General features: G+C 48.8%; 3 protein-coding genes and 1 non-coding gene across 5 annotated transcripts; 1 reads left to right on the plus strand and 3 right to left on the minus strand.

Moving 5' to 3' along the window:
- Positions 1-3: 3 nt before the first annotated feature.
- Positions 4-1,993, minus strand: LOC112351007 (arf-GAP domain and FG repeat-containing protein 2-like). Of its 2 annotated transcripts, XM_024688111.1 has the most exons (11): positions 1,820-1,993; positions 1,659-1,760; positions 1,525-1,586; positions 1,382-1,469; positions 1,251-1,312; positions 1,068-1,149; positions 754-993; positions 450-692; positions 355-402; positions 235-288; positions 4-178 (listed from the first exon to the last, which is right to left on the minus strand). In XM_024688111.1, exons 2-11 carry the CDS (start codon positions 1,752-1,754, stop codon positions 32-34), a joined length of 1,122 nt encoding a protein of 373 aa, XP_024543879.1. In that variant the 5' UTR covers positions 1,755-1,760; positions 1,820-1,993; the 3' UTR covers positions 4-31. The 2 variants fall into 2 exon arrangements, with proteins under 2 accessions (XP_024543879.1, XP_024543880.1); XM_024688112.1 differs by lacking the exon at positions 1,820-1,993 and having other exon boundaries at positions 1,667-1,692.
- A 6,775-nt stretch (positions 1,994-8,768) lies between these two features.
- On the minus strand, positions 8,769-11,183 carry LOC9654032 (protein CHROMATIN REMODELING 35). Its single transcript, XM_002983060.2, has 3 exons — positions 10,878-11,183; positions 10,678-10,815; positions 8,769-10,615 (listed from the first exon to the last, which is right to left on the minus strand). The coding sequence occupies exons 1-3, from the start codon at positions 11,160-11,162 to the stop codon at positions 8,879-8,881; spliced, it is 2,160 nt and encodes a 719-aa protein (XP_002983106.2). The 5' UTR covers positions 11,163-11,183; the 3' UTR covers positions 8,769-8,878.
- A 41-nt stretch (positions 11,184-11,224) lies between these two features.
- Positions 11,225-12,575, minus strand: LOC9654293 (protein usf). The gene is made up of 5 exons (XM_002983061.2): positions 12,412-12,575; positions 12,221-12,357; positions 12,032-12,161; positions 11,644-11,835; positions 11,225-11,451 (listed from the first exon to the last, which is right to left on the minus strand). Exons 1-5 carry the CDS (start codon positions 12,559-12,561, stop codon positions 11,245-11,247), a joined length of 816 nt encoding a protein of 271 aa, XP_002983107.2. The 5' UTR covers positions 12,562-12,575; the 3' UTR covers positions 11,225-11,244.
- A 73-nt stretch (positions 12,576-12,648) lies between these two features.
- TRNAV-AAC lies at positions 12,649-12,722 on the plus strand. The gene has a single exon. It is a non-coding gene; the product is annotated as a tRNA-Val (tRNA).
- Positions 12,723-12,739: the final 17 nt, after the last annotated feature.

Raw genomic sequence — 12,739 nt, forward strand, 5'->3', positions numbered from 1 at the left:
CGCTTTTTACGAAAATCTTGTGGATTATGGATTAAGCGAATGGATTTCCAGGCCGTGTAGCGTGTGTCAATTCTTCGCGTGAAGTGTCTGGCAGCGTTTGCCACGACTGAGCCGACGAGGAACTCTCGCTGTCTATCATCGGGTTCTGGAATTGGAACTCGTGGCTGGGAGTAAAATCCTGGATGAAGTTTTATCAGAGTTACGGCTTGGAAAAGGAGAACAGAGCTTTCTCACCGGGAGACTGGTGTCCTCGGGTAGATCAAACGGGTTCGTTGATTTTCGACGAGGCTAAATCCAGAGGAGGAAACGAAAGTGAGAAGCTAGAGTTGAGTTGAGTGGTGATTGAGATCTTACCGCTGCAGCGACGGTTTCTGGTGCAAATTGTGATGGGGGAAAACTTATCTGCCAGTAGAACTATGTTGAAGATGGTAGAACAAGTTGATAGTTACCTGAGGAAAAACCAAACCCTGCGCGGTATTCGACCACATAGTTGTTTCGTGGTTTGGATGCCACATTTCTTGCCATGACGCCGAGTTTGCTGGCTGCTCCGGGGAAGTATCGAACGTAGCCCAGCCGGTAGTGCTTGCTTTGATATATGGCTGCTGCTGTACCATTTCTGGATTCTCTGGATATGGATTTTCTGGGTATGTGTTTTGTTGGGAGCTGCTTGTTGGTGCACCTGGTGAATCGTTCTGTGCGGAAAAAGGAACAAAAAGGAAGTCACAGGAATTAACTTGAGTGAGTAGCACTTACAGCAGTGGAAGGTCTCTGTGGTTCTATACGTAGAACAGGCAAATCGTCACCAAGAATCTCCCGCATTGAGCGAACTTCAGGAGAGTAGCCACCGTCGTAGTCCCTGGAAGAAACTGGCCGATCATCTGATCTTGTTCTCTGGTGAGCTTCTCGCTGCAAGCCCGGACGACGCTCTTCGAAAGAGTGGCTGCTCAGAAAGCTCGATCGGAGGCTGCTTCGTTTGCCATCTTGTTCATCTCCCTGAAAAAATACGGAAAAAAAAGAAAAGAAAAGTAAACAACGTGAGCACATTATAATAAGTTTGAGACACTGACTCTAGGTGGTGGAGGCTTGTCAGCTGAATACAGTTGGTCTACATAGATGGCTTTGACGAAGTCTCTAAGTTTCTCGGGATTTCTTCAAAAACAATTGGAAAACGATCGGGTCAGAAGTGTTACTTTCAATTACAAGAGTCTGAAAGAGTAATCAGCCTACCACAGAGCTCTTTTTTCTTCTACCTGCTATCTGGAACAGGATGATGCCTGGAGTCCCAGTGCTTATAATACATCTCCAAAGCTCGCTGGAAGAACATAAGAGGAAACATTTACACGATAGAATCAATCGCAACACTGGTGTTTCGGGATTTAACCTGGTTTCCACCCGCTTGGAGAGCTGCTACTTCCTCGGGAGTGAATTTGGAGAGCGAAATGGATTTTACCCGATGGCTGAATTCTCGGCTACAAAGGAAATAAGCAAGGATTAGAGCAAGCAAAGGAAAAAGTGGTAGCGTACTGGACTCCACCACAAGCCATGCACACAAAAGTCGAGAAAGTTGTGCAAACATATTGTGGTCCCTGGAAAAATCACACCAAAAGAGCCTTCTCAACAAAGAACGATCCAGAAAGAAACAAGCAAGAAGACTGTACCACGCTACCGCAATTCAAGCATTTCCTGTTGTCATCGAGCTTGGACAATCCGCGAATGATCCTCTCGTGCCTCACATCCTCCTTGTTCCGATTCATCCTTCTCTGGAACAAAGAGAAACCGCCGCCATTCCTTGCGACCTAAAATCACCAGCCCAGCTCACCTCCTTTACGCCCCTCCGCTCCCACCGACGATCGCCAAGAGGGACGCGATCGACACACCGCCAAGCGCCGCGCGCTGGGTTGGATGCTCGAAGATTTCTTCAAGACCGTGGGGGCGGCGCCGCGACAAGACGACAACGCGAAGAACAACACACAAGAGAAAGAAAAAAAATAATGTTATCCACTTTCCCCAAAATTTGTAATTTAGGTCATTTATTCTTGTCAACTCTTTTTTAGGGTTTCTAGGTGGCGTTAGAAGTTTAAAGATCTTTAGTCCATTTGATGTTCTATATACAATAAATTTTTTTTGTTATGCATTGCATGTAATAATGTTTAGCTTGCTTAATAGTAGTGTTATTTTAACTTATTAATCTAACTGATCAAATAAAGTTTATAATTATAAACATGTTTGTAATTTATAAACACAAGATGTGAGGGCCAAGTGTACGGCTACGATGCCGTATACTAATATTAGCGTAGTGGATTTTAGTAGCCGTCGGATTGGTTTCAATCCGGACCACTCGCTCCTGTATATAAACTAGGGTTTTTGGGCTAATTGATATGCACATTTCTGTATTCCCTTTTCCATATTCCAGGCACTCACATTGGTGGAGATGAGGGGCACCTTTGATTGTCCCTAAGGAGTGCTTGGATTTGGGATTTTGATTTAGATCTAGCTTTTGCATCGTCTAGATCTAGCTTTTTCCATTTCCTTTCTTTTGTTCTTTTTTTTGGTTTAGATCTAGCTTTTTGCGTTGTCTAGATCTACCATTTCCTTCTAGCTTTTTGTCATCTCTCTTCTTTTGCTCTTTCTTTTTCGTTCATCTTCATGGTAGATCCGCAATCTCCTCCTTTGACTCTAGAGCAGCAGTTGGTACAATTGCTTGATGCTATGCGCTTGCAATTGAACAACCAAACTCAGTTGATGGCGGCGTTCACGGCACGTGGTACAACTCCTCCTGCTCTTGGTGCTAATCCTCGCGTTCGGCCGGAGTTCTTTCGCGGGAATCCTGGGGATGATGTGTACCATTGGTTCGATCACTTCACGGTGATTGCCACATATCATTCTTGGGATGATGCTCGACGTTTGCGTGAGTTTCCCACGTGTCTCCAAGGGACGGCGTTGCAGTGGTATAATGGTTTGAGCGCAGCCACTCGTGGGGATTGGAGTGTTCTCCCGGACGTCTTCAAACGCGCCTTCGGACATGCCGATGATTGTGATGATGCTTTCCAACAATTGCATCGTCTTCGCCAAGGGCCATCTGAGTCAGTGATGCAATTTGGCGTTCGTTTCCGAAGTCTTTTGCTTCGTGCGGAGCCAAATATGTCGGAGCGGATCAAGCTAGGAATGTTGTGGCCAGCACTTCGTCAAGATCTTGTCGGACTTGTGCATGCACTTGCTCCTGCCACCCTTGACGATGCTCTTCGCTTGGCACAACGTTATGAGACGTCGCCTCTTCCACTTCTCGCTGCACGTCCTTCCGCTCCACTTCCTATGGGTGATGGTCCTGTTCCAATGGAGGTTGATGCTGCTGCTGCTCGAGTCCAAGGACAAGCGCGAGGACGTGGTCGTGGCCGTGATGTTCGCTGCTGGGCGTATGATGAAGTTGGTCATACTTATCGGCGTTGCCGTCGTTTTCCGGATTGGCGACCTCCATTTCCTGGGTGGAGACCTTGGCGTCAGCAACGTCCCGTGGGTGCTGCTGCAGTGGAAGGTCTGGACACCGAGATGCATCCGAGAAACGAGGAGTCGCGCGAGTAATGGAGGGACCTTGCGGGAATAAATCAGTGACCCCTCCATCTTTCTTTCGAGAGTATCATCAAGGGGTTCACTCGGCACCGGTTCATCCCGTGTTTACTTTCCAAGCTCGTTTTTATAACAAAAGGTCTCCTATTATTCTCTCCGTGTTGGTTGATACAGGTTCGAGTTTATCTTCTATTGCTCGACCTGTTACCACACGTTGTCGTCTACACTTGCGTCGTGCGGCGGAACCAGTTTTCATTCTTTATGGCAACGGCCGTACACATGCATGTGCACGGGATGAGGTGGACCTAGTTGTGCGTGTGGGCGATCTCGAGCTTGAGTTGCAGTCGTTGCGGGTGGTGCCGAGTCAAGCTTTTGACCTCATTCTTGGTATGGATTGGTTGCAGGGCAATCATGCCAAGTGTGACTTTGAGGCTTCTCCCCCTTGTCTCATACTTCCTTATGTTTCATCCATTCCTCTCACTTCCATACCTCTTCGTCCCTCTACTTCTACCTCTGCTTCCATTACTTTTGTTCCCCCACTCTTTCCTTCTGTGTTTCCATCTTGTTCTGCTTTTCCCTTTTCCGATCCCTCCGACGATCTTTGTGTTGCAGCAGTTGACCGGCTCATGAAAGAGTATTCTGATCTCTTTGAATTTGACCTATCGTCTGGGGCCAAGATTGCCACACGTCATCCGATTCCAACCGGGGATGCTCGTCCAATCAAGGTTCCTGTTTGTCGTCGGTCACCTAAGGAGATCAAGATTTTACGAGCCAACGTCAAGGAAATGCTAGAGAAGGGTGTTATTCGGAAGTCGCGGAGTCCTTGGGCATATGAACCTCATCTTGTGACGAAGCCTCATCTTGTGACGAAGCCTGATGGGAGTATTCGTTTCTGCATCGACTATCGCCCGTTAAACGAAGTGACGATCCCAGATGTGTATCCTCTTCCTCACACTGCTGATCTCTTAGATCGTTTGGGGCGAAGTCGTTGGTTCACCAAGCTAGATCTTGCTTCTGGGTATTGGCAAGTACCGATGGCCGAAGAAGATATTCCTAAGACTGCTTTTCGTACACCATTTGGTTTGTACGAGTTCTTGGTGATGCCGTTTGGTTTGAACAATGCTCCCGCAACTTTCCAGCGGATGATGGACGAGGTTCTTTGCGATATGCCGGAAGTGACTGCTTACTTCATTGATGATGTCTTGATCCATTCGGAGGGGACGTGGGAGGAGCACGTTCGTGATGTTTGTAAAGTGTTGGATCGGCTACGGGATGTTGGTTTAAAGCTGAAGCGGTCAAAGTGCGTGTTTTGGGTACCGTATTTCTCGTGAGGGTTTGCAAGTTGATCCTGACAAACTTGTGGCTGTTCTAAAGTTCCCTACTCCGAAATGTGTGAATGATGTGCAACGCTTGTTGGGTAAGGTGCAGTATCTCGGTCGTTTTGTGGATCATCTTTCCGATCGCACTACACCATTGCGAGCGTTGCTGAAGTCATCAACGTCATCTTTCATCTGGTCTCCGGATTGTGAGCGGGCGTTCGTGGATCTCAAAGAGCTATTGACGACTCCTCCGGTTTTGGCATATCCTGACTACACTCGACCTTTTATTTTGCACGTGGATGCTTCTGACATTGGTCTTGGAGGTGTGTTGATGCAAGAGAGCTCGAGTGTGCCTGGTCAGCGCCATCCCATTGCATACATAAGCCGTACATTACAACCAGCGGAGATGAACTACTCCACGACGGAGAAGGAGTGTTTAGCAGCAGTCTGGGGTTTCGAGAAACTTCATGCATATCTACATGGTTCTCGGACGTTACTTGAAAGTGACCATGCTGCTGTTACTTCATTATTGAAGCGGAAGAACCTGGTTGGTCGTACGGCTCGATGGGCTTTAAAGCTTCAGATATATGATTTCGATGTTGTTCATCGCCCAGGGAGTTCTATGGCTGATGCTGATGCCCTTTCTCGAGCTCCTCTTCCTTCTCCACTCACTTCTCATGTTTCTGACGAACCTGTTGTTCCAGCGTCTGTGGATTTTCTAGATGAGGATTCTGTGCCGTCGGCGGTTGCTGTCCTTGACGTTCAGTGTCCACAGGGCGCAGAGCAAGATCTACCTTCTCTTGATGAGGTTCGCGAGGCTCAAAAGATTGAGCCGTGGATTCAAAGGCTTCGAGATGGGTTTGAGAATCTTACATCACTTGCTAATGACTTGCCTTTCTGGCATTTACATTCTCAATATCGCCTTGAAGATGGCCTTCTTTATTTTGTGGGGACGGATCCTGATGATCATTTACGGCTGGTGGTGCCTTCGGTGTTTATTCCGCGGTTTCTCCATGCCTACCATGATTCTCCTGTTCTAGGTGGGCATATGGGACACCGTCGTGTCACCGAGAAGCTGCGCAGGTCTTTCTATTGGCCGGAGATGCGACGTGATATTATCCGGTATGTGCGTAGCTGCGTTTGGTGCCAAGCTCGTAATACTCCCCCTTGTGCTGCGGAAGGACGGTTGGAGTCAATTGCAGTTTCCCGTCCGTTTGAGTTGGTGGCGTTTGATCTTATGGGACCTTTTCCACGATCGACTGCTGGCAATGAGTATGTTATTATTGCTTCTGACTACTTGACTCGTTGGGTGGAAGTTGGTGCTCTTGCTAGCGCCTCTGCAACTGCTGTTGGATACTTCCTCCTCAATCGAGTGGTGTTCCAGCATTCTTGTCCAGAGCGGATTCTTTCGGATAATGGTCCTGCATTTATGGCTGAGGTATTTCATGTTTTGACATCTCGGTTGGGGATACGCCACACTTTTACGAGTGCTTATCATCCACAATCAGACAGTCTGGTGGAACGGCTCGTTCGGACATTTAAAGGGATGATTGCGAAGTATGTGAACTTTCAGCATTCGGATTGGGATGGTTATTTGCCGTCTCTTCGGTATGCCTATGTCACAGGGGTGCAGAGTTCTGTTGGTGCTTCACCATATAAACTTCTATATGGTCATGATCCAATTTTACCAACAGAGTTGGGTTTACCTTCGCGATTGCCACGAGCTCCTGATGCTAGGTCATGGGATCAGTATTTGACAAGCATTCTTCCACTTGTCCGAGCAGAGTCTGCCGAACACTTAGGCCGCGTACAAGTGGGACAACAACGGCGCTACAACTCCCATCATCGTCCACCTGCGGAGTACAAAGTGGATGATTTGGTGTTAGTCCGTTTTCCCCATCTTACGGTACGTGGTTTATCTAAGGGGCTCCTTGTGCAGTGGAAAGGACCGTATCGGGTGTTGCGGCAAGTTGGACCGCAAGTTTATGAGGTTCGGCATGACGTTCAGCAAGCCGATCCTCCAGAGATTGTGCATGTGCAGCGGTTAAAACGCTTCATACAAAGGGATCAGGAGCAGTTAATATCGTCTACAGATCCGCCGATGCCTCCTCCTGACGTTCCTCCAGATCCCGGCCCATCTACAAGAGAACCCTGATGGCCTTCCATTATTCCGAGAGGAGGGGATGATGTGAGGGCCAAGTGTACGGCTACGATGCCGTATACTAATATTAGCGTAGTGGATTTTGGTAGCCGTCGGATTGGTTTCAATCCGGACCACTCGCTCCTGTATATAAGCTAGGGTTTTTGGGCTAATTGATATGCACATTTCTGTATTCCCTTTTCCATATTCCAGGCACTCACAAAGATTAATTTTATTGTAGATGGTAGAATAAAAAAGAATATACTAGAAAGGGTTTAAGAAAGTTTATAAATTAGAAATATGTTTATAAATTATAAATACAACATTAATCTAAATGAATAACAAACTGTTAGATGGTAAATTATCTTAAAATATCTAAAACCCCACAGATTTGCTAACCAAAAATGACAACTATATTAACAAAGAATTTGATTCTCTAGGTGTCAAATGAAGAAAAATACTGGCTATTCTCTTGATCAGTGGGGCAATCCTAGCCCCAAAGCTGTGTTCTCTGAAGAGTGGATGGTTGCGTTTGCTAGAAGCTCTTGGATTCAAGTCCTGTTCTGGAGGATGTTGTAGTAAGGCAAACTCTGGATGCCTCAGATTGGCAAGCAAGGCTTATTTGTGCTCTTCATGAGTTAAAGCTGGATTTTCCTTGATGCTACCAAGGTCCCTTTATCCTGTGCTGATATGGTCATGGTGTAAGGGTTAGGGCAAGTTTAAAAAGACTCCTTTTCTAGGGTTTCTCATAATGGAGGGTCTCTCGGATGATTTGATCGCAAACATACTGGAGGGAGTAGAGCCACACTTCATCATGAAAAAGAAAGAGAAAAAGTATGCTGGCTATTCTCTCGTCTGCAAGAGATGGAGCAGGATCGGTAGGGAAATCGGAGCTCTATCAGTGAAATCAAACTGGTGGAAAACGGCGGTCGCATTCGAGGAGCATCGGGATCAAGTCGTTCGAAGGCTCTTCGTCGCGGTCAATCGTTTCGAGCCCGAGCCTTCTCAGGACCGTCGTTGCTTCTCTTGGCTTCGGAAAGTGGGCAGCACACTGGAGGAGCTGAGGATTAAGTATGGTGGGACGTCACCACAGGTAGGCTTGAAAGACGTATCAACTTGTTCCATGCTCAGACATCTCACCCTATGTTGTAACGTCGTGGGGTCGATCCAAGTTGGGTTTTTCCCATGGCTCCGGAGCTGTGTTCTTGGAAGAGTGGATGCTTGCGTTTGTCAGCAGCTCTTGGATTCGAGTCCTGTTCTGGAGGAATTCGAAATCTTGAGAGTTGTGGTAAGGCGTCGTCGTACACATCTCATCCCGAACTCCCTCAGATCGGTGAGCTTGAAATCCTTCAGGCTGCGTAGAATCGGTGGCTCTGATGAGTTGAAGCTGGACTTTCCCAATCTTGAGGCTGCTGAGGTCCTGTTATGTTCTGCAAAGGTGGTGCTTCAAACTCCTGTGCTCAAACAGCTTAAATTGACCAGGGATACCCGGGCAATGTTTAGATTCGAGCTCGAAACAAGCGAGCCTCTCCAGGAGCTGGAGGCTCCACTGAATTCCTTCAGGAGCATCGCTGCAACTTTGGACGTGATGCACTTGACAACGCTCACCCTTCGCTGCAGAGAATCTGATAAACTCGTCGATTGGAAGGTGGTGTTCCCTACGGTGAAGAAAGTTGTCTTGATATGCCCAATTAAGTGGCCTGGTCGTGCTAAACTACATGGGTTGCGCAGAAACTTTCCAGCTCTGGAGAAGTATAGTGTCTTAGATGATAGACTTGATATGCATAATCATATAATGATATAAAGGATATAAGCTAACCTTTATACAACCTCTAAAGTTGATAGCCTATTTCCTCTATGCAGCACAAACTTCGTCCAGGCCTCTAGGAACACGATAGACACCGTCACACCGGTACTTGATATCCGAGCCTTCGAGCAAAAAAGGCTTGAGGAAGGCGTCCTGTGTGTCCTCCACGGGAGCGAGCTCCTGTTTAAGCCCGGCCTTCCTCGCCAGATCCTCTGGAGTTACCTCGGTGTGGAAGAGAGCCATCGCCAGGAAGTCCTTGCGCATCGATCTTCTGAGCTTCTCGACTTCGTGCTCCAGTGTGTTGCCGACGAGTAGCCTGTAGACGTAGACTTTCTTCTTCTGGCCGATTCTAAACGCGCGGCTCACTGCCTGCCGCACCGTGGAAGGATTCCAGGCCGTGTCGAGGACCACCACCCTGGAGCCACCGACGAGAGAGATGCCTTCGCCGCAAGCTTTGATGGAGACGAGGATCACCCGCGCCGTGCTGCTCTTGGAGTTGAAAGTGCTGCTTATGCGGACCCTCTCGTTGGTTGCAGTCTCCCCGGACATGTAAAGGACCTCGTGAAGCTCCCTCCATCCCAGCCGCTCCATGATCATGTTCTTGAGAAGCTCAAGAGGCTGCCTGTACTGGCCGAAGATGATCAGCTTCTCCGGCTTGTTCCTGAGGAAGCGCAGGAGCTCCATCACGAAGGCAGTCTTGGCGCCCGCCTTTGGATCCTGCTGCTCGAGCTGAGGAGATTCCACGTCCACGGCAAAGCAAGGATGAACGCAAGCTCTCGCTAAGCGACTGTCCTCGGCCAAGAAGCCTCTCTTCTTTTCCTTGGTGTAGCTTTTGCCGGCGTTTAGAACGAGCGCCTTGTGAGCCTCGGTAAGATTTAGCGTCACCAGCACCTCCTCGATGCCCGGGAGACTGTCCAGAACCTTGCCACCGTGCCAATGAAGAAACGGAGCCGTCAGCTTCCGAAAGAAACGAACCGCGGCGCCAAGGTTGTTCTCCAGCCGGTTCTCGATCATCTCCTTGAAGAAGTGCCTCTCCGCGTCATCCTTGGAAGCGTCAAACTCGAAGCGTTCCAGCACCGGTGTCAGGAAACTTGGCCGGCACAGGGTGAAGAGATTGTAGAGCTCGTCCAGGTTGTTTTGGAACACCGTCCCGGACAGGAAGATACGCCGAGGAGTTCTGACCGTCTTCAACGCTTCGGCGATCCTGGTGTTGTCATTCCTTGCGTAGTGAGCTTCGTCAAACACCAGCACGTCGGCTGCCCGAGCTAGCAGCCAGCTTTCGTCGCCCTCTTCGCCCTGGCCGCCCGCCAGCTTCGATGCCAGAAGCTGTGGAGTCATGATGAGAACGCTGCGCTCCGTGGCCCATTTGTAGACCTTGATGTCCGAGTCGCCGTCGAGAATATAAACCGGTAGACTCGCGACCTCCCATTTGTGAAACTCCTCCTCCCAGCGAAGGAGCATTCCCTTTGGAGCGAGGATCATAGCTCTGGCCGACTGGAAGTTGGCGAAGAAGCTAGTGAGGAAGCTGATGACGAGAAACGTCTTGCCTGTTCCGGGGGCATGGTGGAGAATGACACCCCCGGGCTCCTTTGAGAGCAAGTTGCGGCTGATGAAGATAAACGCTTCCCTCTGGTGCGGATACATCCGGGCACTGTCCATTGGATGCGGGACGAGATCCACGGTTATGTCGCCGAAGTTGAGCGTGGACTTCCATGCGTAGTCCTCGTGGAGCTTTAGTTTTTTAGTTGCCGGTCTAGAGCTCGCTTTCCTTGCTGGGACTGGAATCTGAAGAGTAGAGAAAAGAAGAAAGTCAAGGAGAGACAAGAAAGAAACGAAATGATGCTCACGTCGAAGACGTCGGACACCAGCTTCACTACTCGCCCACAAATCTCGCACACCTTTCCACAATCCTCCCGGAAAACAAACTCGTGATCGCAGCTGTCGATGAGAACATCGATGTCTTTGAACTTGATGAGATCCGGCACCTATACACGATCAAAGAACGCAAAGCTCCTCAGGAAAGAAGAGACAAGAACAATTTTTTTACCCTTCGTCGCTCGGCTTCAATCTCGGCATCCCAATCATGCCAGATCGCAGCGAGCTTGTCCTCGTTCTCCACCTTTTCGTGATCAAAATCCCAGCTTCTGGAGTCCTCGAGGCACGGATAGATCTCGTCCCCATCGTCGTCGTCATCCTCCTCCTCGACGGCCCTCCTCTTACCCGCATTTGGAGCCGGATTCTTCCGCGTCGACTCCTTACGCTGCCATCGCTTCTCCTTGGCGATCAATCTATCCCAATCGATCGCCCTCTCATCGCCTTCCTCTACCAGCATTGTCGCGCGGGGAAGACAAAACCCTACCTAGACCCTCAAGAAGATTTATGGGAAGCACAGTATAGAAGGATGATTTAAAAGCTCACTTGAGATACTTGGAGAACCACGCTTCGAAGCGTGCCCAAGCCTTTTCCACGGCCTCATTGTCATGGTCCGCGAATCCACACTCTTTATTGCGCTTCACAGCTTCGTCCGAGCTATTCATGAAGGCGTGGCCGTTGTTTGGATAGATTATTACCTCCGAATCCACTCCAGCCGCCTCCAAATTCTTCTCCAGAGCTTTTGCTGCCTGGAAGAACGCAGCAAACATGAGATATGCTAATGCTTCATGAGGAAAGCTCGCAAGAAAAAAGATCAAGCCATGAGAATGACAAAGAGAAACGATGTGTGACAATGCAAGTAAGCTTATGACCAGTTCCAAAAAACTTAAGCTTGAGAGTAGGCATCAAACGATCAAGCACTGGAATGGAAATTTTCTTACCGCAACATCGGAAAAGCCTGCCAGTTGATCGAGCTCCCCGAAGTGAGCTTGAACTGGTATCTTCAACTTGGAGGTGTCGGCGAGGTCGGGCGATGGCGTCCCGTAAAAGGCCACCACGGCACTCACATCCGGGACGAGAACGCCAGCAGCCAGGGACAATGCTCCTCCCATGCAAAAACCTGTCACTCCAACCTGCAAAGTTCATTAGAAACATCAATCTCTCATCAAGGCAGGAAACTCTAAAAGACTCCAAAGAACCAACGATCGAGCAAGCATTTCGAAGAACCAAAAAAACTTGGATCAATCGATCAAACATTTGGAAGAACAAAAAAAACTTGGATCAATCGAGCAAGCATTTGGAAGAACCAAAAAAAACTGGAAGAAGTACCTTCTTTGATCCGTGCTCCTTAAGCCACTTCACTGACGCAGCCACGTCTTTCACAGCCCCAGGCCAGTCCAGCGATTCCATAAGATGCTGTGCTTCGGCAGCGTCCAATCCAAGCTTGCCACGATACAAGCTACGAGGCAAAAGAAAGAGGAAAGAGTCCAACAAACGGGCAGTGAATGGAGCGCTTACTCTGGTATGAGCGATCGAAATCCCTTGCTAGCGATCGTTTGCGCGTGATTTTTCACCTCATAATCGACGCCCCACCACTCCTGGAGCACAACCACGCCCGGCGCGCCTTCTTCCCCCACAATGTACGCATCAAACGTCTGGAATTCAAGCGAGATTTCATCGATCCAAGAAGCAAATGGGAAAATACTCACAAAGTCGTCGCCGTTGCCGCGATGGATCTGCACTTTCTGGAATGCAGAGCTCGCCATTGCTCGGAATCGCGGCCTCAGCGATGGAATGGAACGAATCCTCGCGGCAGCGCTCCCCACTGCTCTCCAGCTACGCAAATAAGCCACGCTCATGATGAAAAGCCCTAGATACTTGGCAACTTAGAACAAAGAGTTCTTGCTAATGGGTCATTGCAATTTGTGTGAAAAATCTACACAAGTGGTTTCATGGTGTAGTTGGTCATCACGTCAGTCTAACACACTGAAGGTCTCCAGTTCGAACCTGGATGAAGCCACAGATAGTTTTTTTATA

This window comes from Selaginella moellendorffii, unplaced genomic scaffold, assembly GCF_000143415.4.
Source record: "Selaginella moellendorffii unplaced genomic scaffold, v1.0 SELMOscaffold_56, whole genome shotgun sequence".
Classification (NCBI taxonomy): domain Eukaryota; kingdom Viridiplantae; phylum Streptophyta; class Lycopodiopsida; order Selaginellales; family Selaginellaceae; genus Selaginella; species Selaginella moellendorffii.